Source organism: Pseudophryne corroboree, chromosome 4 (genome assembly GCF_028390025.1).
Source record: "Pseudophryne corroboree isolate aPseCor3 chromosome 4, aPseCor3.hap2, whole genome shotgun sequence".
Taxonomy (NCBI): Eukaryota; Metazoa; Chordata; class Amphibia; order Anura; family Myobatrachidae; genus Pseudophryne; species Pseudophryne corroboree.
In genome coordinates, this window is record NC_086447.1 from 794189545 (window position 1) to 794212986 (window position 23442).

General features: G+C 40.9%; 1 protein-coding gene and 1 long non-coding RNA gene across 4 annotated transcripts in view; one reads left to right on the top strand and one right to left on the bottom strand.

Annotated features, from left to right (window-relative positions):
• Positions 1-23442, bottom strand: part of LRPPRC (leucine rich pentatricopeptide repeat containing) — a 491686-nt gene that overhangs the window by 58314 nt on the left and 409930 nt on the right. For all 3 annotated transcript variants that reach the window (XM_063918355.1, XM_063918354.1, XM_063918356.1), the window contains exons 30-35: positions 22617-22743; positions 20504-20589; positions 18971-19175; positions 11232-11356; positions 8286-8401; positions 898-969 (exon numbers count right to left, since the gene is read on the bottom strand). In XM_063918355.1, the coding sequence (XP_063774425.1) occupies positions 898-969; positions 8286-8401; positions 11232-11356; positions 18971-19175; positions 20504-20589; positions 22617-22743 (731 nt within the window). The remainder of the gene's footprint in view (positions 1-897; positions 970-8285; positions 8402-11231; positions 11357-18970; positions 19176-20503; positions 20590-22616; positions 22744-23442) is intronic.
• LOC134910388 (uncharacterized) overlaps positions 1-23442 on the top strand; it is a 41719-nt gene that overhangs the window by 9422 nt on the left and 8855 nt on the right. The gene's annotated exons all lie outside the window — the stretch shown is intronic.

The following is a 23442-nucleotide window of genomic DNA, read 5'->3' on the forward strand; positions in this document are numbered from 1 at the left end:
TGTAGAGATCTCTTAATAAATTAATCTGATAGCTCCATATATTAACCCTTTGTATATTTTAAATATTATGTCACCTCTTAGACGCCTCTTTTCTAGTGTAAACATATCTAACCTAGTAAGCCTTTCCTCATAATCCAGTGCCTCTAACCCCTTAATCAATACTGTAGCTTGCCTCTGAACCCTTTCAAGTTCCAATATATCTTATTTATAGTGCGGTGCTCAGCACTGGACACAATATTCAAGATACGGCCGTACCAATGACTTATAGAGTGGTAGGATTACACTCTCATCCCTTGTTTTAATTCCCCAATTTATGCAAGCTAATACCTTATTTGCCTTCATTGCTGCACTTTGACATTGGGTACTGCTGCTAAGTTTATTATCAATGAGCACCCCCAATTATTTTTCAATTACTGTTTCCCCTACATTTTCCCCATTTAGTTTATAGGTTGCATGTTTGTTTTTAGGCCCAAAGTGCATAACTTTACATTTTTCTATATTAAACCACATTCTCCATTTAGCTGCCCAAACTTCCAGTTAAAAGGAACCTGCTATCCTTGAGGTAAAGGAAGATATGAAAACCCTTGCTCGTTAAAGGGAACTTTTGAGGATGAGTTCAAGTTCTGCACCATCCTGTCCTTCCAATAAAAAACAAACAAACAAAAAAAAGTTTTGCAGTGGCAGCCGCATACATGTGGTTTTGCAAAGGACATGCTGATTTATAGGAGGACAACCTGAAAAGGAAATCACCTTCAGCTTGTAATACGTTACAAACTTGTTATTTCGAAATAAGTACATTACGTTGGATTGCCGCTTTAACCAGTGAGGTGCTTTCACATTTCTGGTTAGTAAAACAGAATTAGAATATTCCACAGTACTGTACTGCAAAGACTGTACCTTTTCTTGCGTAATCTCTTTTCCAATGTAATATGTCAGTAGTTTTCTTTGCTCCACAATAGCTCCGCACCTCTGTGAATGGGAGAGAAAAGGCTCCATTAGATGTGCCAAGTGGGGTGCTGGCGGTAAAGGGAAGGGGGGGGGGGGGGATAAACAAATGACTTTCATGCATTACACAAAAAAGAAAATAAGACAACAGAAACGTTTGACAGTACTGTAAAGAATCACTATAGCAATAGAGTATTACGAAAAACAGTGGCTCATTATTAATCGCAAACACTACAACTTTGACGAATTATGCCAAACGGTCACAAACATGTCCTTGGTGCAGAAAGCAGTAGGGTTGTTTAAAAGACAAAAAAAAAAATGAATGCTTCAGTACAAGAAATCATGTTTAGGGTTTGAGAAAAAAAAAAAAAAAGAAAGTGGAAAAAGAAATTCTATTCATCTCCAATTATACTGCCAAGCATTCATAAGTGAGCTTGGGATCATAAGGTTAATTATACATTTAATAAGGTGTCAGGGAGATAACTGCTCGTTTCTTTAAAAAAATTAAAATGTACAAAGCAAGTTCTCTTTAAAGTATAATTACCTACACTTATGCATACAAAAGGACTGATTACAATCTGTTTTATAAAAGGCTTTCAATACAACAGACAGTCAGTTCTTGAGAGACACACAAAAGTTAAACTTGGAGGGGATGGGGGGGTTACATGACAGGCCTGAAAAAAATCAAGTGAAGTAAAAATCGATTGAGGCAAAGCAATATTTTATATCACAATCAGCACAGGAGTCTCTTAAATCGTAACTTAAAGAGACTAAATTAAAACGTGTGTAAATATTGTATTTTTTCCAGCAAATACCTGTTTCAGCAATCATTTACACAATCTAACCGAAACGCCTTTAGCCCTGCCCCCGCAATTCAGTGGGAGGAGTGGCTGTAAAGGTTGATAACTATGTACTAATGGTAAACAAGATGTGTAACTGATCAAATTACATTGAACTATGAACATGGAAAAGGGAAAAAAACTATTCAAGATGGATTTAGATTGTAAGCTTGCGAGCAGGGCCTTCCTACCTCTATGTCTGTCTGTTTTTACCCAGTTTTGTTCTATTACTGTTGTTCTAATTGTAAAGCGCAACAGAATATGCTGCGCTATATAAGAAACTGTTAATAAATAAATAAATAAATAAATACATTTTAAAAAAAAAGCTTTTAGAAGTAAATGAAGGACCAGGTGAAGTTGGTAACTGGAGAATTAAGAGCACACCTGCCACGGAAATCCATTAGACTGTGTTAACGAGAATAAGCAAATAAGGGGGAACCCCCCCCTCCAAAAACCCAAAAGACCAAAAAGGGTTGGAACGGAGAAGACAGACAGATATCCAGGTTAAGATAAATTACAGCCAGAGGTTATAAGCAGGTAAAAAGGGGTGACTTATCCACTATTTAGAAAGCTTCATCCATTCCTCACTTAGACTCTGGCTTTTTGTATCATCATTAAATTATCTGTAAAACCTTTCAATACAACCAACTCAAGTACAGGCTGTGAGGAAACTTGGGGTAAATATTTTCCTTCCCAGCTGTTGCTGTGGATACGAGGTCCCAGAGACCATTCCCAAACAATTCCTCACCCTTATAAGGCAGAATCTTCATGTGCCTTCTAAAGTCAGCATCACCTGTCCACTGCCGGGTCCCTAATACCCTCCTGGCAGAATGGACATTGCATTAATTCTGGATGCCAGCCGGCAAATATCCCTCTGTGCATCCCTCATATATAAGACGACGTCTTTAATATGCTCTATGGTTAGCAAATAGTATCCCTGTCCTGACAGGGTAATAGACCACGCTGCAGCAGCACTATCCATGCTGAAGGCAATTGCAGGTCTCAGTATAGTACCTGAGTGTGTATATACAGACTTCAGGATAGCCTCCTGCTTTTTATCAGCAGGCTCTTTCAAAGTGGCCGTATTATAAGACGGCAGTGCCACCTTTTTGACAAACGTGTGAGCGCCTTATCCACCTCTGGCGGGAAAGGGTACGCCATCAGTAACTTTTTAGAAATTACCAGTTTCTTATCGGGGGAACCCACGCTTCTTCACACACTTCATTCACTCATCTGATGGGGGAACAAAACACTGTCTGCTTTTTCTCCCCAAACATAAAACCCCTTTTTATGTGGTACCTGGGTTAATGTCAGAAATGTGTAACACATTTTTCATTGCCGAGATCATGCAACGGATGTTCCTAGTAGATTGTGTATATGTCTCAACCTCGTCGACACTTGAGTCAGACTCCGTGTCGACATCTGTGTCTGCCATCTGAGGTAGCGGGACGCCTGGGCAGGCGCGGGCTGAGAAGCCGGCTGTCCCACAGCTGTTACGTCATCCAGCCTTTTATGTAAGGAGTTGACACTGTCGGTTAATACCTTCCACCTATCCATCCACTCTGGTGTCTTCCCCACAGGGGGCGACATCACATTTATCGGCATCTGCTCCGCCTCCACATAAGCCTCCTCATCAACCATGTCGACACACCGCACACACACAGGGAATGCTCTGACTGAGGACAGGACCCCACAAAGTCCTTTTAGGAGACAGAGAGAGAGTATGCCAGCACACACCAGAGCGCTATATAATGCAGGGATTCACACTACCCACAGTGATTTTTCCCTTATAGCTGCTATAATACACAGATTTGCACCTAAATTTAGTGCCCCCCCTCTCTTTTTAACCATTTGAGCCTGAAACTACAGGGGAGAGCCTGGGGAGCTGTCTTCCAGCTGCACTGTGAAGAGAAAATGGCGCCAGTGTGCTGAGATAGCCCCGCCCCTTTTTCGGCTGACTTTCTCCCGCTTTTTTATGGATCCTGGCAGGGGTATTTTACACATATATAGCCTCTAGGACTATATATTGTGATTATTTTGCCAGACAAGGTGTTAATATTGCTGCTCAGGGCGCCCCCCCCCCCCCCCCAGCGCCCTGCAACCATCAGTGACCGGAGTGTGAGGTGTGCATGAGGAGCAATGGCGCACAGCTGCAGTGCTGTGCGCTACCTTGTTGAAGACCGAAGTCTTCTGCCGCCGATTTTCAGGACCATCTTCTTGCTTCTGGCTCTGTAAGGGGGACGGCGGCGCGGCTCCGGGACCGGACGATCGAGGTCGGGCCCTGTGTTCAATCCCTCTGGAGCTAATGGTGTCCAGTAGCCTAAGAAGCCCAAGCTAGCTGCAAGCAGGTAGGTTCGCTTCTTCTCCCCTTAGTCCCTCGTAGCAGTGAGTCTGTTGCCAGCAGATCTCACTGAAAATAAAAAACCTAAAATAAACTTTCTTTTTCTAGGAGCTCAGGAGAGCCCCTAGTGTGCATCCAGCTCAGCCGGGAACAAGATTCTAACTGAGGTCTGGAGGAGGGTCATAGAGGGAGGAGCCAGTGCACAACAGGTAGTCCTAAAGCTTTCTTTAGTTGTGCCCAGTCTCCTGCGGAGCCGCTATTCCCCATGGTCCTTACGGAGTCCCAGCATCCACTTAGGACGTCAGAGAAAAGGGCTTGTAGACACATCTAATTATCAAAGCTCTCAACGTAACCCATCGCTTTTGTCCAAACACACTAATCAACCTTCCGTATAACCCACGTTTGACTGTCCCGCCCCTGTAGATTGTAAGCTCTCACGAACACAGCCCTCTTTACTTTCTCACCTACACCATCATCTCCTCCTTGTAATTACTTATGTAATCAGTGGATCAGGAACATGTCCGTTGCACCCATACACTGAGGTACAGACAGGACTGTGTCTGACAGATGTGTAGCTATTGCCATGTATATACTGTGTTTGTCCTGTTTTGTCTGTACTTGTGTATGCACTTGGAAAGGGACTGTGGACCCCTTGTGGCATCCTATAAACCAGGCCTGGCCAACCTGTGGCTCTCCAGATGTTGTGAAACTACACATCCCAGCATTCTCTGCCACAGTTTTAGCATTCCCTAATAGCAAAACTGTGGCAAGGCATGATGGGACTTGTAGTTTTACAACAGCTGGAGAGCCACAGGTTGGCCAGGCCTGCTATAAACGATAAACAATCATCTTTCTGGATAACCTTGTACAATAATACTTCAATATGGGAAGCCGTTAGCATACCACCAGTCGGGATCCCAGCGATCACAATATAGACATCGGAATCCCAACAAGCGGTGAAACGCCAACGCCGGAATACTGGCGACAGAGGCTATTCTCCCTCCATGGGTGTCCACAAAACCCATAGATACCTATGAACTGGTACAGCTATCTCCTTGTATATCTTGGGTTTTGCTATAGATCCATGTACTGAATAGCAAGCTCTCATGGGGAAACCAGTGAGATGGGAGGTAAAAAGGACTAGCTAATTGGGTAGTGAGAGAAAAGATTTATGGTACTTAGCAGTTAAATCTCTTTCTCAGACTCCACTTCATTACAGATGGGTTAGAGAAGTGTAAGCACTTAATGAGCTACACTTTTAACTCTATATAAGCTCCTCCCCTCTAACCCCCCCCCCCCCCCCTCCTACCCCCTCAGTTTGAAATTAAGAACCTGAAGGATAGCAATTTCTAGCCCTACGAGGGCTAGCGGTAGCAGACACCCCATGGAGGGTTAGCTGATATTGCTGGAATTCTTGACTCTAGCCAGGACAAGATTTGAAAAGTTTCTTTCATGGCTAAGGAACTCTTTGTTCCACCCTGGTGATTGATGTATGCTACTCCTGTAGCATTGGCTGACTGAATTCTTATTGATTTTCCTAATATGAGTCTCTCTGACTCCCTTAATTGATGGGGTGCTTTGCTTCCATCTGAGACCATTTTCCTTGAAAGTGGTAATGTCCCATTACAGCTACCTATCCCCTGAAACTGGCCTCTGTGAAAATCACTGTCTAGTTCAGAGAGGGGAGACTTCTCTCTTTGCTTAGGTTTTTTATTTTGTTCCACCACCTGAGTAACTGTCTTGTCTTTGATGACAGGGAAATTAACTGTATTGCCAATTGGTAGTTGGATCTGGACCAACCTCTTGGAATATTTAAATGGAACACCCTGGAATGAATCCATGCATATTAGATGGTCTCGAATGAGAAAACCATCATCCCTAGTAATTTCATACAAATGAGAACTGACAGACTTCTGAACCTTTGCACTCGGTTTACCAGAGTCTGACTTTTCCTCTGTCAGAAAACTTCTGACCACTTCTTTGTCGAACCTTAAACCCCAAAAATGTCCTGCTGAGATACAGTTTGGATTTTTTCCAACTGATTATCCGTGGTACTGTAAAACTTCCAAAGATTTTAGGAAATCTCTTAGATTATGCATTGAAAAGCAAACTGTCTAGATAATGGATCATCCTGATTTCTTCCTTCCTTAGCACCACTGCCATTACCTTTGTAAAATCAGACGTTCTGTGGCTAAACCAGAAGGCAGTGCCCTGAACTGGAAATGGTTTTCTCCAACTGAAAACCTCAACAATCTCTGATAACCTCCTATACAGTAGGTCATTTCTGGCCTACCTTTGTGTCTGAAGTGAGAGAAACAGGAATACAGCATGCTCTTACATCTCCTAAATGCTTTTGATAAGGACCATATATAAGACTAATGGGGAGATTTCGCAAACCTTCTAAAGATGAAATGTGAATGCGCTGCCCATCATTTTACAGAATGCACTAGATTAACGATAGCTAGAACCTGATTGGTTGCTATGGTCGAAACAACGCCACTTGTTCTCTTTAGACCAAATGTTTACTTTTTACTGATACAATCAAATTAGGCAGCCTGTGGCCCTCAGCCGTCGCCGATCTTCTGTCCTACTGTTTTTGATTTTCACAGCTTGGTACGCGGATGTATTACAGAAAAATAACCTGGGTACATTAGATCAGTGCTTCTCATACGGCCCTCAAGAAACACTAGCATGCCAGGTTTTAAGGATGTCCATGCCTCAGCAGAGAAGGTCAAAGCAGAATGATACAGGGACTAATTAAGTTACCTGTGATAAAGGAAGGATATCCTTAATGCCTGGACTGTTAAGATTTTCTTGAGGACAGAGTTTGAGCAGCAGGCTCTAGGTTGTTTCCTGTCACTTAAGCAGTACACAATGCTATTCAGCCGTACTAGCTACTATAGATAATAAGGATATTACCTGGTTGTCAGTAAATGACACTGCGTGTGTCACGTCTTGTATTGAAATACATTTACATAATTCCCTATTCTTCACGTAGAAGATCCCAATTACATACTGCCAACAGTCCCATCTTTAGAGAACTGCTTCAGTTTCTGCTGCTTCTTAACATGCAAATTGGTGTCTGCTGTTGACAAAGCCTGTTACGACTAAAGCAGTTTTTATTTTACAGCTTACACTTTTACCAGCTGCTAAGCATTTTAAGTGAATCTAGTGCTGTTTACTATTGGAAATTGGTAACAGGCCTTAATTTGACACAGGGAGTCTATACAAACCCAGCAATCTGCAGGATCACTCTGATTGTTTGACTGCCACCTGCAGGGAAGAGGCTCCCTGTCGGATGCTGTTTGTGTACACTAACAGTGGCAGCTCTCATCACCCGCGGCTCGCTCTGCACTGGCTCCGTTTTATATTTAGCACAAGTAAAATGGAATGAACACGGTTGGCTTGCTCCCTGAAGATTGCTAATTTTGCAGAGAATGTTGGCCACGGAGAAGATCCCCGCATTTCTCATTTACACACACAGGAATGGAAAGGAAAATTAGATGCTACTCTAACAGCACGTGTGTTTGTTCCCCTTTACAACCTGCATTAAGAGAATAGTCACGTTTGTCAATGAAACACGAATATAAGAATCTATTTAATTTACTGTAGTATTTCAAGTCATTTAATGGTCCCAAAGTGGACAGACAAATAGAATGTTCAACTTGCATACTGAAAAATCATTTACAGCTGGGTGATCCAGCATTTTCTATTTCAAAGTTATAGCCTTAAAAAATAAAATAAATAATTTGTTCAAAAATAATTGGAACACTACACATTTTGGACATTTAAAAGGTGATTAATAAAGTTTATACATGTAGGTAAGTAATCTCAGGATGTGGAAATACTGGAATTAGAGCTCCTAGCTGCTGTTACCATAGGAGGATGCTATTTTTTTTTATACCAGCTGAACAACCTTGGGTTGCACACTATTGTGGGGAAGTTGGTGCCTTATAACAATCTATAATTGGAGGGAGTGATTTTTTTCTTTTTTAAACAAGCTTTGGAAGACATGTGTGGCCCTCAAGCGGCTATGGAACTAAAAGTTGCATCATGCCATGCAAGTCTTTGGCTTGCACCATTGGTAAGAGAAGCTCCAAAACCGTTGGTAAAGCCTCAAGGTGGCCTAACATCCACTTATTTCCTCTGCTTGGGTTTACCTGTAATAAATGTCTGGCTTCATCTGTTCTTCCGGACTTGGCATACTGAATAAAGAGTTCTGTAACGGGCTGGTACACCGCAAACTGATTTGCCAACCGTTCTGCCAAGATGCTCACTGCAAGTCAACATATGCAAAAATGCAATGGTCAGTACTACGTATGGGTAAGTAACAAGTGAACACAGTAAATCTGGAATATGGATGACTTGTCTGTGGATTTGGGACTACAAAGAAAGGCAGCAAAAAGAAAAATGGCACTGTATTTTTTTTTCCTGTGTGTGGATTGCAAAACTTTACGTCTTCCTAACTTAGAAACATCGAATTTGACAGCAGATAAGAACCACTTGGTCCATCTAGTCTGCTCTAAACACATGTACATGCGCACACATACTAGGTAAACATTTTTTGTCAGCAGTCATGTAACCTACCAGAATATTTTTGTATTGTGGGAGGAAACCCACGCAAGCACGGGGAGAATATACAAACTCCACACTGTTAGGGTCATGGTGAGAATCAGTACTGTGAGGCAGTATTTGTTACCATTACACCATCTGTACTGCCCTTGATCATAACTACACAAAAATATATCTAGTGAAATTGGAGAAAAGTTATGTAAGATCTGGATCACTTATCCAAAAATTAGAGCAGTTATTATGCATTTGCATGGAGCCCAAGATTCTGCATGCCCCTGATATAAGGAAAAAGGCCCACAATAGGGATAGTAATCCCTGATCAGAAGTGGGGGCATCACTGGTTGTGTCGGGGGTGGAACTAGGCTCTATGTTCCAGAGCTGCGGAAAGGAAAAAAACAAACAAACAGATGGGTGGGGAGGTCATGTGGGGGGCCCTCTGTACCATTGATGGTGGATAACCACTGATTTGATGGTCGATGGCTATTCCTAGCCAAAACCTCTGCACAGTATATGCACTGTGTAGGTTCATTGAATGCACTGAACCTAAGGTTAAAAAAACAAAACATAAAGAGAACAGAACATTTTTTGGCACTCTATGAAAGAAAACTGTACATGGCCTGGCATGCAGAAAACATTAACATATGTTGGGGTGGCAGCCAAGGTGATTTCCAATAATTACAATCCCTTTAGAATTGTTTTATTATGGGTTTTCCATATGAAATTATTTTTATCTATTATCTTTTAAAAAAATGTTTAGTTAAAATTGGGGAGCCAGATAGCTATAAGAAATGTTTGATTAGCATGATTTTCAAATCTCTATCGAAATGGATCTGCCCAGTCACTTCACCTACTGTTGGAGGGATACCCGGCAGCAAAAAAAGACAAACTATACATGGGTTAATCAATTTGACGGCTGTCGGGATCCCAATGGTCAGGATAAAGACGCCGGAATTCCGACAGCCGGTAGTGCTGCCAACCGGAATCCTGCCGAAACAGCACTATTCCCACTCGTGGGTGTCCACGACACCCATAGAGTGGGAATAGATCCTGTGGCGAGCGCAGCAAGCCCACAGAGTGGAGAGCGCTCGCCTCGCTGCCAGCATTCTGACGGGCGGGATGCTGCTGTCGGGATATGGAAAGCCTACCTCCTGTCCGCTGGTACGTTGTATGTATTCCATATTGGTAGGTACTGTAGCTCTTAGTGTGAATGTATGCTAATTTGGCATTAGATCTATGACAATCCAACCCACATAGGGCAAATTTAGAACCCAAAACAATGCTATGGATGAGCAATGCCTTTGGTAATAATGACTTTAATCTCGTGGAGTTTTTTCAAGTGCACAGCAACTGGCTTAGAACTTACTCAAACAGTTGTCTGAACCCACATTCAGATAATTAGTAGGTTTATTTATTAATCATAACATCTCAAAACATGTGGTTGTTGTTCCATGTAGTACATGGTGCTATCTAAACTTTGCACCAAATGCTCTGCAAATAAAGTATCTCACTAAGGTAACGTGTTATAAAAAATCTACTGTATAATGCCAAAGCTTCAATTTCTATGGACACTATACCCCATGGGTCTTCAACCTGTGGCACCTCTGTCTGCTGTGAAACTACACATCCCAGCATGCCCTGCCACAGTTTTGCTATTAAGGTATGCTAAAACTGAGGCAGGGCATGCTGGGATGTGTATTTCCTCAGCAGCTGGAGGGCCATGCTATAGACCTTATTGACGGACACGTCAGATTGCAATTTTGTTTACATTAACAGCCTGCCAAGTGCCTCTTAGCTAAAGAGACACGTTTGGCTGAGCTTCTTTATAGATGCTAACAGCAATTGGCAAATGAAACAGAAGGAAAAACATAGAAGCAGTATTTTATATAAATTACTGTCCATGTTGTGCTAGGTGAAACGAAATTACATTTTAAGGGTCCTGAATTTATTAATAATTTTTAATTATCCCTGCTTATATATATATATATATATATATATATATATATATATATATCAAAATGAAAAAGTAGTGGGATGCGGTCAAGATCCCGCCGGACGGAATCCCGACACCGGAATCCTGACCGGCACAATCCCGACATATTCTCCCTCTGTGGGTGTCCACGACACCCATAGAGGGAGAATAAATGAGTGTGCCAAGCGTAGAGAAGCACCGTGCCCGCAAGGGGCTGCATTGCGCTCGCCCCCCCCTGTCGGGATTGTGCTGGTCGGGATTCCGGTGTCGGTACTCTGACCGCCGGGATTTCGTACTGATCTTAAAGTAGTAACCAAGTTGCTACCTAAATAATACAAGATTCAGAAGCCAAAAGTCAGAGGCACAGAGACTTCAGACTGGACATTTTGTGCCTGCCCCTTTGTGGCAACCCTGTGCAAAGTCTGCAAATTACATTACACCACAGGTTACTAGCGACCTCACTGGCTAGTATATAATGTATATTGGTTCAGATCACAAAATGGCTTATTTGTTAGCATTAACTGTGTACTTTATACCAGGATGAAAACTGCTGCCACAAACATACGTTTTTCCAGCTCCTCTTCCATGTTGTTATCAATCACTTTCTGAAAGAGATATAATGTTTGGGATTGTTCTGGATTGCTTGTATACAAGGACTCAAGTTGTACGGCTGCTTGTTCAAAGTTACCACTGAAAAGACAACCGAAAAATGAAAATGAAAGAGCGATACTGAAAAATAACACATCATACTAGAAAAAGAATAAAATAAATGCAAGTTACTGTTCAACCTGAACTATGTAAATAGGTTCCTTCCCTATTCTCCACAGAAAGCTCTGGCCTTGTAAACACTGATTTTCATATTATGCATATTCCTTGTATTTATTACTTGTTTACTGCAAAAACAAAATGTAAAAAAAGAAAAAGGAAAAAAAAAAAACAAGACAAATGTATGATCAATTGATTTAAAGCAGTTGTCCTTCTTCTAATCGTTTGAATCTGTTCAGTTGTACATGACTTCCTGCAATGCTAACTCAACACATTGCTTTCCAATGAAACACACACTGTTAACGAGCACAGAAAGCAAGCCACAATGATTAACCATATTTTTATCCTGTAATATAGAGTACAGGTCTCTTTATAACCAACAAAAATGAGTAACATACAAATATTCTTGGTTTGTGGTGTCCCCCCATACTTTCCAGCAATGTATAGTCACTCATCAGGTAATGGGCCTGATTCATGTTTGTAAATAAAGCAAAAAAGCAAGCAACTGTGCAAATCATGTTACACTCAGGGCCGGTTCTAGACCTTCAGGGCCCCCTCCCCCCCGACAGTGAAACAGGTGTAGTGCGCGCCGCAGGGCGTGGTCAGTTTTGCCACCGCCATCCTAGTTAGTTGCGGCTCTTGCCACGGCAGCGGAGCCCCCGACACAGCGGCCCCCCAGGCAAAAGTCCTACTTGCCAGTGGCAAGAGCCGCTACTGGTTACACTGCAAGTGGGGCAGATGAAACATGTGCAGAGAGATTTAGGGCCATATGCAATTGCGGTCGAATTGCCGCAAAAGTCGAAAAACGGGGCATTTTCGATACAAAAAAAATTATTCGACAATGCAATACAGTACTTTTCGACAAAAAAACGGCCGTTTCAGATTCGACTTTTTGCAATTTGACAGTTGTCAAATTCAACATATCTGCAATGGTAAAAATGCGGCTTTTCGACAAAAGTATATTCAATTGAAGAATGTCGATTCGACAACAGTGCTTTTCGACAGTCATTTCGTCAATTTCAGTCCGCCTCATTTTGCTGGCAGGATCTAATAAAAAAAAGTAAAAACATGTTTTTTTGTGTGTTTTTTTTTATTGCTAATAGCATATCTATTTATATTTGAAGGGATTATCTACTTGGTTTGTCTATTAGGAGCCACAAGTATTATTTTATATATTTTTTAAAAGAATATATATTTTTTTTTTACGGACTAAAATAATATGGAGAGATCAGAGCATGTTTTTCAGTGGGAAGGGGTGGGAATGGGTTAAAAATCAAGAAAGAAAAATGCGTGGGGTTCCCCCTCCTAAGCATAACCAGCCTCGTGCTCTTTGAGCCGGTCCTGGTTGTAAAAATACGGGGGGGGGGGGGGGGGGGGGGGGGGGGAAATGACAGGGGATCCCCCGTATTTTTACAACCAGGACCGGCTCAAATAGCCCGAGGCTGGTTATGCTTAGGAGGGGGGACCCCACACATTTTTTTTCAGGGTTTTTTAAACAGTTTTGTGCCGTCCATGAAGTCGAATCCAGGACGCACACTATCAGTCAATTGGTCCGTTTTTCGACAGCGGGACTGTCGAATCCTTTTTTTATTGAATATGTCGAATTCGGGTCCCGGCGGGAGGGTGTCTGACTGTCGAATTGTGTTGAATTCCAGCCGGAATTCGACCGCAATTGCATATACCCCTTAGATTTGGTGCGTTATATTTTTTCTGTGTAGGGTAAATACTGCCTGTTTTTGTATGTAGCCTACAAATACTGAACAGATTTTTACACTGCAATTTAGATTGAACACCCCCATACAAATCTAAATCTCTCTGCATGTTGCATCTGCCCCACCTGCAGTGCAACATGGTTTTGCCTAGTTGTTTGCTTTTTTGCTTTACTTACAAACATGAATCAGGACCAATGCATGTAGTGAAGGTCATACACAAACCATCTGAAGATTGGGATGATTTTAAAAAGCTCACTGAGACATTAAACGGTAGGTCTTAAAGGATACCTCCTACAAAAATGTTTGGGCCCTCCTGACGATAAGGATTCATTTTATTTCCTCGAGCTCCAAAGGAGACTTATCTTTCTTTATCAGGGCGATGTTATTCTTTACCGAGTCAATGTAATACTTTAAACAAAACCTGAGCAAGGAGCAGCCTTACGGCCAAAACATTATTGCTGCTTTTCTTGTTGAGTAAAAGTGACTTGCCTAATAGCTAGTGAGAGACGCAGCTACGTAAATGGAAAAGAAACAGAACATTAAGGCCTGATGTTCAATAATTTATGTAAAAGAAAATCTATTTCTGTATTTCTGGTAATATTAAATTAAATATTTACCTGAAACACTTTCACTTTTTTTTTTTTTAACCTCTAAAACTGTCCAGCTTGATTCAAAAATTGATAATAAATATAATTGATCTAACACATTTTAGTGCTTTATGGTTTTATTCTCTAGGGACTGTGCTAATAATTTAATGTGTTTACGGTGTGTGTGTGTATATATATATATATATATATATATATATATATACACACACACACACACACACACAAAGTATGCGTGCAGTCTGCATAACCTGGTATGACAACTCCATTTGGCACTCAGAAGCCCCACTTACTCATATGAAAACATGCAAGAATGGTTTGAGACAAATCAGTGGTCGGGCGTCTAGCAAATGCAGACAGCTTTTTAACTCATTGTAGCTTTGTTGCAGTGTCTGGCACACTTATAAGTTATACCTATTATTATATTAAGACAACACCTGGCTAGTAGGCAATAGTCTCCAATGCCATTAAATGACACAGGTATGGTCTATTAAGTTTTCTCTTCGCTGCTCAGGCGTCAGTGGCGTCAGGTGTAAGAACACTATTAGACACACTGATTTTAAGTGATTAAAACATCGAGACTCTGTTTTGCTTAACTGCATCTATAGACAGGTAAGGTCATGGCAGGCCTACTCAGACTTCTGTATCACTTAGCACACACATGGACTTTCAGAAAGAATTGTAGTGAATCAGATTTGGGGGTAAATGTAATGGGGTGCAGAAAGTCGAAGGTACGGGAGTTTGTGTGAGAGTGCCCTTATTTTTAAAGCGGCAATCTTGTACAAGGCAAAACCAGGGATGCGTCTGACCAACATCATCGAGTTTGTCTGGGATTGAGACAGAATAATTTGAGCAAACCTATATCCACATATGTGGTTAGTTCTCCAAGATGTTTGGAACAACCTCGCTTCCTTCAAAAACTGTGCGCTAGAAGAATCGATGCTGTTTTAAAGTAAAATGGTGGTCTCAGCAAATATTGATTTGATTTAGATTCCTTTTTGCCATTCACTTTGCATTTAGTGAATTGATAAAAAAAACTATTAACACTTCTATTTTTACTTTGCAGCATGTTTTACACATCTGCCTAAAGGTGTGTACACACGGTGAGATTCAGGCTATGCCCGATTCTCACTATGCGATAGGGAGTGTGGTCGGTATCGCAAGCCTATATGACTGTGTTTGCGACACTGGCTATGTGCGATTTTGTCTGTCAATTTCGACTATACTTTTATACTATATAGTCAAAATCGCAAAAAAATATCTCACCGTGTGTACACACCTTCTAACTTTTGCACAGTACTGTATGTCTCTGCAAAAAAAAAAAAAATTGCCAGGCACCAAGTCAGATGCATCTGAGTATATTTCTGGTACTGGAACAGTATCATATGCTTTAGGTTTATGTAAGTGGTAACTAAAGTAAAGAGTAGTGATGTGGCTGGACTGTGTTACTAGTAAATGTTGACGTGACATCACTTTGCAAATAAATGACTGCAACTTTATACAGTATAGCTTCCCCAATATTTTTTTTTTTAGACTCTAAGTGGAAGAAGTCCAGCTGTAATAAGCCAATCGGAAGTGGCTGTTATAGTTATAACAATAGATCAAGCACATGCAAGAGAAACATCTGCTCAAGACATGCTCATATGCACCTAGGTCTACCTTGGCCACATTTATGTGAACAAACCCTTCATGTCCTTGGCAGCCTCTCTAAGTGTAGAACACTGCAAGTGTAAGATGCTACTGTTCATACGCAGATTAAGTCGCAATTTGTTTGTGGACGTGCAATATCTATTGCATATTTCAAGCAAATGTCCAACTCTTAATCAGGCCCTCTACTGTTCAGGGCCTAAGAGCAGCAAGGTACCAGCAAAGGTTTAGTTTACAGTCCTGTGAACCACTTATATATAAGAAACCACTGAGGGGTTATGTAACCATATAAAACAATAATCACAGACAAAGTGCTTTTACACGGACACGTGGAATGCTTAGAATATGCAAAACAGGGCAAGTTGCTCAGGTCTTCATGCTTCTGCTCTAGGACCATGCAGTGCAATGCAATCACTATGGAAGCTGGCGTGGATTTGGCCTGAGCCAATTCAAGCTGCAGTAGTATGCTTTCCCAAAATGTTTTATCCCAGTAGGATTTTATCAAGAATCCTTGATCCTTCTTCTGTAGTGATAGCATGGTGCCATATCAGGACAAGGCAGGAGCATGAAGTCTCTCCACTTACATAACACAAGACAACTACAACTCAAGGGACAGAAAGGTAAAGCACATAGGGTATGTCCATTGGCTTTATCAGCCACACCCTTCTCAAACCCCCAAAGACTTATAAAACTTCAGCATTTGTTCACCTACATATATCACTGTTCAGCATTTTGAGTTTTGTGTCCAGTTATTGCCATGGCCTCTACATTGCAACTAGGCAGGCCAATCCCGGGCCGTTTTTTCAATCCCGGGATTCGGGATTGAAAAACGATCAATCCTGGGATTCCCGGGATTGCAGTAGGGATCAGTGAAGAAGGGTGTAGGGAGCAGCGCTGGAGGGTAGGTAGCGGTGCGGGAGGGTGTAGGTAGCGGCGGGGAAGGGAGGGAGGGTGTAGGTAGCAGTGCAGGAGGGTGTAGGTAGCTGGGCGGGAGGGTGTAGGTAGCTGGGCGGGAGGGTGTACAGTAGGTAGCGGGGAGGGTTGGTAGCGGCGCGGGAGGGAGGGTGGGTGTAAGTACCACTTACTATTAGGTGGGCGCCAGCCATGGACACACTGAACGCGGCGGCATTTCAAATGAAGCGCCGGCCGCCAGCCAACCAGAGCTGGCGGACCAGCAGCCAATCAGGGAAGCGGCCGCAGCGGTCGCTCCTGATTGGCTGCCGCGGCAGCTTCCCTGATTGGCTGCCGGTCCGCCAACTCTGATTGGCTGGCGGCCGGCGCCACATTTGAAGTGCCGCTGCGTTCAGCGTTCGTCTATGGCTGCCGCCCGCCTAAGTGTAAGTAGTATTACTTACACACACTCCCTCCCGCACATGCGCAGTTCAATCCCGTGAATCCCGGGATTGGATGCTCCAATCCTGGGATTCAAATCCCGGCATTTTTGGGCCCAAATCCCGGGATCCCGCCGATCCCGATCCAGGGATTGGCCTCCCTAATTGCAACATCAGCTTTAACAATGGGCCTAATTCTGAGTTGATCGCAACAGCAAATATTTTAGCAGTTGGGCAAAACCATGTGCACTGCAGGAGGGGCAGATATAACATGTGCAGAGAGAGTTAGATTTGGGTGGGGTGTGTTCAATCTGCAATCTAATTTGCAGTGTAAAAATAAAGCAGCCAGTATTTACCCTGCACAGAAACAAAATAACCCACCCAAATCTAACTCTCTGCACATGTTATATCTGCCTCCCCTGCAGTGCACATGGTTTTGCCCAATTGCTATCAAAAATCCTGCTGCGATCAACTTGGAATTACCCCCAATGTTTTTGTGTTCTACAATAGGTTTTAATCTGCATTACACTCCTCTACATCCACTATATGGAGTCTTCAACTCAAATATCACCAGTAGGTCATGTTTTACCTATATCTTTAATCATGCACAGATAAATTCATCTAACTGGTTGGGTCAATATTTATCCCACCTGCTTCCACAGATAGAAATACTTAAAACATGACCTGTTGGGAAAACATGGGGATCGAGGTTGAAAATCACTAATGTAATATATATCCATAATTATCTTGCATTTACTCTATTTAACATATCAGCACTGTCATAACAAAGCACTATATATTTCTGTATTTCTATCATCTATTATCCTGATTACATTCCCTTAACTTTATATATATATTTTTTTTATAATTTTGTTCTTATTTATTTTTTGTGGGGGCATTCTTATTACTTTTATTTATTTACAGTTTATCTTCATTAGCATTTATGCCTTGTATTTTTCATTATACATTGATACAATTTATGCTCACTTGAATATCCTTTAGAAATCTTTGCCTCACAGTATAAAAATATATTTCACAATATATTCCTTAATATTTACATTAAACAACTATAAAAGTAATTTCCCTTAAGCTGGGATATGCATTACACATCACACGGGCTGAACACGGACCCCAATAAAACGTTTGCTGACCACCAGATCAAAGAGAGAATGATTACAATATGACCAAATTAGAAAAGCCAGTAAAGCCCTCCGCTAATTGCGATTGTAAGCTGCACAGTACAGGAATAGAGGGCGCTACTATAGGACACATGAATGACATGTGATCTTTGTGGTCAATTCAGGGCTGTCTGCCGAAAAACGTTTTGTTCACAATACTGTATGAATAATAGGCAAACCTTGCTCTCATTTGTTAGGACTCCATAGACCTCTTAGCCAATTGTTGGGTAGTAAAGTCACATTCCCTTTAGGCTCCGCAATAACTTTCTCATAGTGTTCAGTGTCTATCCTGCTCTGTGCAGTGACAGGAATATAGGGCGAGAACAGCAAAAACTGGAGCAAGTCCTCCCAAGTAGTTGGGCTCTGTAATGCCATTTTGCACCTGTTCTACCTCACCACATTGCAGTTGGAAACAACTATTACTCAGTTCTCTATCATTTGCACAAGATATGGCTTGTTTCGTAATGGGCATCTTACACATAAAACCAAGACAAATCTAGAAGCTAATGGATACTAATCTATACTCTGAATCAGTAGCTGGCTCCACACTTCCCTGAACATGCTATGGAACATTTTTTCAGTGGGCCTGCTAAACTCCACGTGAAGCCGTATGTGCCCATAACTGGTAGTCGCAGTAATTATACTCTCTATTTTAAAACGCACATACCTACAGTTTGATGAAACCTCACCCATTATGTTCTTGCTATAGTGAAAGGGTCCCAGTTTGTAAAATTTTGGAGTTAACTGTGAGATTTTGTACTACCATAACACTCCTTAGTAATTTGGGTAATATTAGGGCCTATGGAATTGGGGTGTTTTGGAAGGAAAGTCAAGGGCCAAGCTGGGCAGTGGTTCTCATCACCCATGATGCAGGGCACCTGGTTAGGGTTGAGTGAGAGTCTGCACCTCTCTGGAATGTAGCATCTACCATTACAGCACTCACATAGATCAACACTTCTCTTGGCTTCAAATCACATAACTCGGTCTCAGTTTAACCTATAAACAGATTGCCCACTTTGATGCAGTAGTGACACAAACCAGCTGGCAAGTAACAGATGGCACTTACTTTCTCAGGTGGGCAAAAATTAGACTGTTGTTCAAATGCTTCTTCCTTGTTCGAAGGGCTGATTTATGGGTATTAAGCAAAATAATTAGCCTTTTAAGGCCGGACACATCTCCATTCATGGCGAGAGCCTCGATGAGACCATGTAACGTTGTACGATTGGGATTCCTGCCATTTTCTAACACCATCTGAACAGTGTCTAGTGCATCTATTCAAGAGAAAAGGCGATGTAAATACAACACAGAAAGAAAGATATGCTGAAGTAATCAAAGATTTCAAGGTTCACAAAACAGAACAGACAATAATATCATTAGCGGTTACTACACTTATTTGGGATAGAAAATTCAAGCTACTCAGCATGTCTTCAAGCTTTTGTGAACCTGCAGTAAGGACAAGCTAACAAAGTATTTTCATCCACTGACAATAAGCTGCAACCACAAAAGTGGGCAATTGTGACAGATGTAAAATGTTGGAAGACAATCTGGATGGCTTGAACAAATGACCTCAGGTAACAAACTTCTTGGGGCTGAGTCTTATTTAGGACATTGAACGAACTTTATATTTTCAGTATTTCGTTAAAAAGCTATTTTTTTTTAAATAAATTAAAAAAATGTTTATAAATTAAAAAAAGAAAAGAACTTATTCACATACAAAAACAGAGTGTATAATTTAAAACTGATAAATAGCATAAAAAATGCAGAAATTATATTCTAAATCTATATTTTGCACCTTTTTCTTTAAAATAACAACACATAACTGCATGCAGCATAATTTACTCAGCACGTTAAACATAATTTTGATGGTACTTTCTTTATCGAAGGAAAAATACAGGATGGATTTAAAATGATTTTTGTGACTTTAAAGCTGTCATGCAATAATGTAAGGCAAGCTTTCTTAAGAGCCTTTAAAGATATTAACAAGAAAACAAGCACAAAAACGAATTACTGTATCAAAATGTCATTGCCATTGGGTAATATTAAAAAATATTAGTTTAAGGTTTTTCTTTTAAATCAATATCCTAATCATTTAGTGCACAATCATACACATTTAACACTCAATTTAACGCATCTGATATTTCACACAAGCACACAAAGCTTACAGAAGAAAAAAAAAATTAACTGCTGAGGAATTGTTCGTAAGCATTAAAGTATGTTAATTTGCAAAATCAAACTGACTTGTGCTGTGAATTTTAACACCGCTGAAAGCATATACTTTCTCGCTTTTTTTATTTTTTTATTTTCCGGCTTCTGGAACACAAATTTTGCATGTCTGAAGAGCATTGCTTCATCTTAAGAAAACCCATCTTGTGTTAAATGGAATGGAAACCGGACTAAGTGGTCAAATGACAAGTACATTCATATTCAAGATGTATTATAAATGCATGTACAGTAATTTACGTCTCTCTGCCACCACAAAAGGCTCTTGATAAGCAGGTAATTTGCTAAATGGACTCCTTTATCCAAGTATTCGTAGGGCGTTACAAGAAAAATCTGGAGAGGCATTAATGTGACGTAAAGGTCAAGCATTGTGACATACCTTTCAAACAGTCCCGCCTAACTTGCTCTGCGATAAGGAGATTGCACGCTGTAGTCTTGGTGTAGTTACTGCTGTGGTTCTTGGCGCTAAAAGAGGCAGACATTTAGAAAGGAATTACTGACATGCTTCTGATACGATAATAAAGGGTTGAGCTCTAAGGTGAAATTACAAAAACTACTGTTCATATGTTAAAAATATTGCTGTAAAATATCGACCTGGAGACAGCTTTTGTGCTATCCTGTCAATGGTTATAGAATAATACATGATTTTTCTCCCTTTTTTCATAATCTGACAGATGCCAAAGTTGGAAATGAGCAACAAAAGGAAACAAAGTAGAAAGATTTTCTTTTAAACAATCAGTTCGGATTCTAGAACTCTGACATATTAGATGACTAAAATAACTGCATCTGTTATATCCTTTCAATGTATATCGTGCAAGATACCCTCTTATGCTCCACGGTAATAATCAAATAGAAAAGGGAGCGATCATTTTCTTTTTTCTTTTATGGGCTGTCACACCATTGATGAAAATGAAAGCACTTTAAGAATTAACACCACGTAATTTGGTTGATTCACGCTGCCATTTTTTTTGTACCAAGGTCCGCAGAGAAAAGCATTCGATGGAACATAATTTTAGGACTGATATACAAATACCTCGGGGGACAAAGCCGAAGTTTTACCTGCTAAATGAAACTCAGCGCAATGACAAGACGTCTGCTCTAATAACAAAGCTTAGATATTAGAAAGCTGAGACAAGCTTTCAAATTAAGGAACAGGGCTATTGGGTGATTGCATCTGTTTTTCAGCATCTGCCAAATGCACCGAACACTAATGAAATCCGGGCATAACTTTGCAAAGTTCATTTCTAGATTAACGAAAGCAAAAAATCTCCTCTGGCAGAGAAAGCAGTGAGAGTAGCGGGGGATAAAGAGGTCATTGTCATTTAGTATATCAACAATCAAGATAAATCGCTCTGATCATCTTGAGGCTACCCAACTGAGCAGTCTATTCTACCTACTCAAAGTTATAGTCTGAGCAGATTGGGAAGTAAGCAGGGTCATTGCTAAATTATTCTCATCAATCCTGGAAAATCCTTTCTGGAGGACACAATATGACCATCCTCTCAGTCACTTTCAGCCTCTGGGGGGTCAGAAATAGTCATTGGACACAGGATTTTCTTACTGTACAGAGCAATCCTCTTAATCCCGGGCTAAGCACTCATTGCTCAGTTCCACTTCTTACTTTGTCCCATCTGTCAAAGGCCTTAAAAATCAACATTTCACGCAGGAGGCTGTAAATTACATGTAATGTGGGATTTACTTTCCCCCAATCTTTCAATCTTCAGTGTGATTAAATAGATGTTAGCCACTATTACAGTCCTAATCTTTCATTCCAATACTTTTTTACAGAAGTCATACATCTGCACTAGAGAAGTATGTGTGATTAAGTACTATAATGCTGCCTTCAGTGATGTGATGAACAGGGAAACGAAGGCATGAGCTATGACCCATATGCAGATTTGATGTGTCATCTTGTCAGAGGCAGTTCTGAAGTGCAAACGGAATTTACAATCATTTTTTCTTTAATTGTTTAAAAAAAAAAGCAACGTTGAATGAAAGGGAAGGAAAATATACATTTCTACGCATATATGTGGATCGCGCCAAGAACGGAACATACATTTCCTGCCCGTGTGTGACAAGAAAATCAATAAAGATTTAAACATTGGTAACTACGCTGATGACCCCTATTGGCTGGCCAGCATATACACAGCTGTACATCCCTTCCGATGCTTTTGTTTTACTATGGGTACAGATAGATAGAAAGAACAGAAAAGTATATATAATGTGCCCCAATCATGACCACAAGATGACCAACTACTGTACATGGTCAGAGCAATTACATATAAATGGTGAAGTGTATGAAAATAATACAGCACTTATGAACAGTAAATAGTAGAGACACTGTGGGGCAGAAGTATCAAACCTTGGACAGCAGCTGGTACTTTCTCTTTCTCTCCAAGGTTTGATACATCTCCCCCTGTATCATTATTAGCCCAATTATAAATATAAACCAAAGCAGGCGAGCCAATGATATGTTTGCTCGGGGGACTTACGCAGTTTCCACTTTAACAGCTTCTTCCAGCAGACCCGCTCTCACCAGCCCATTAGTCAGCTCTCTGTATGCATTTTTGGTTAATTGTATGTTTAAATCCTCAGCTTTCTGAAATGTAACAAACGCCTCTAAAGGGAGGAAAACAAAATATTTTATTGGCATCAAGGAAATGAAAGATTGTGAAAGCATATAAACAGAAGTAGAGTCCATCTCTGACTGGAATACAGAATTTCTTACTAATGCCAACTATAATAGTCATATTAACAATGTAAGGCCCAGAATCACGTAAATGCTAAGATGTAAACATCTGCAGATGTAAAAATAGTTTTGTTACCAATGGTCTTTCATTAGGTAAAACAACTCACCAAAATATAAAACCTGGCATACAATATTCCTAACGCTCAGTTTTTACCTTTCAGATACATATGTTAATAATATGTTATAATCGTGTTTTTTTTTTCTGGTGGGGGTGGGGGGGGTGGGGGTGGGGGGTGGTTTGAGGCTATGCACACAAGATCTATGCCATTCTTGGGCTTTCTAGTCGTAGGAGTGCAAGGGACAAGAAGCATTTTTACAGTTTCTGCATGACTAGATATACCCAGCATGTGGCCTGTCATGTCTTTGTAGTGGGTAGAGCAGCACACGGAAACCTAAAGCTCAGTTACTAATGACATCTCAATCCCAGACCTGTCACCTCCTGTCATCTTCTGCATCTCCAACTGTCTGTCGACCATTCCCCATTGGATGTTACAATGTACCTGAACCTTATCACTAAAACCGATCTCATCGTATTTCTCTTCTCCACACTCCTATCGCCTACACCCATC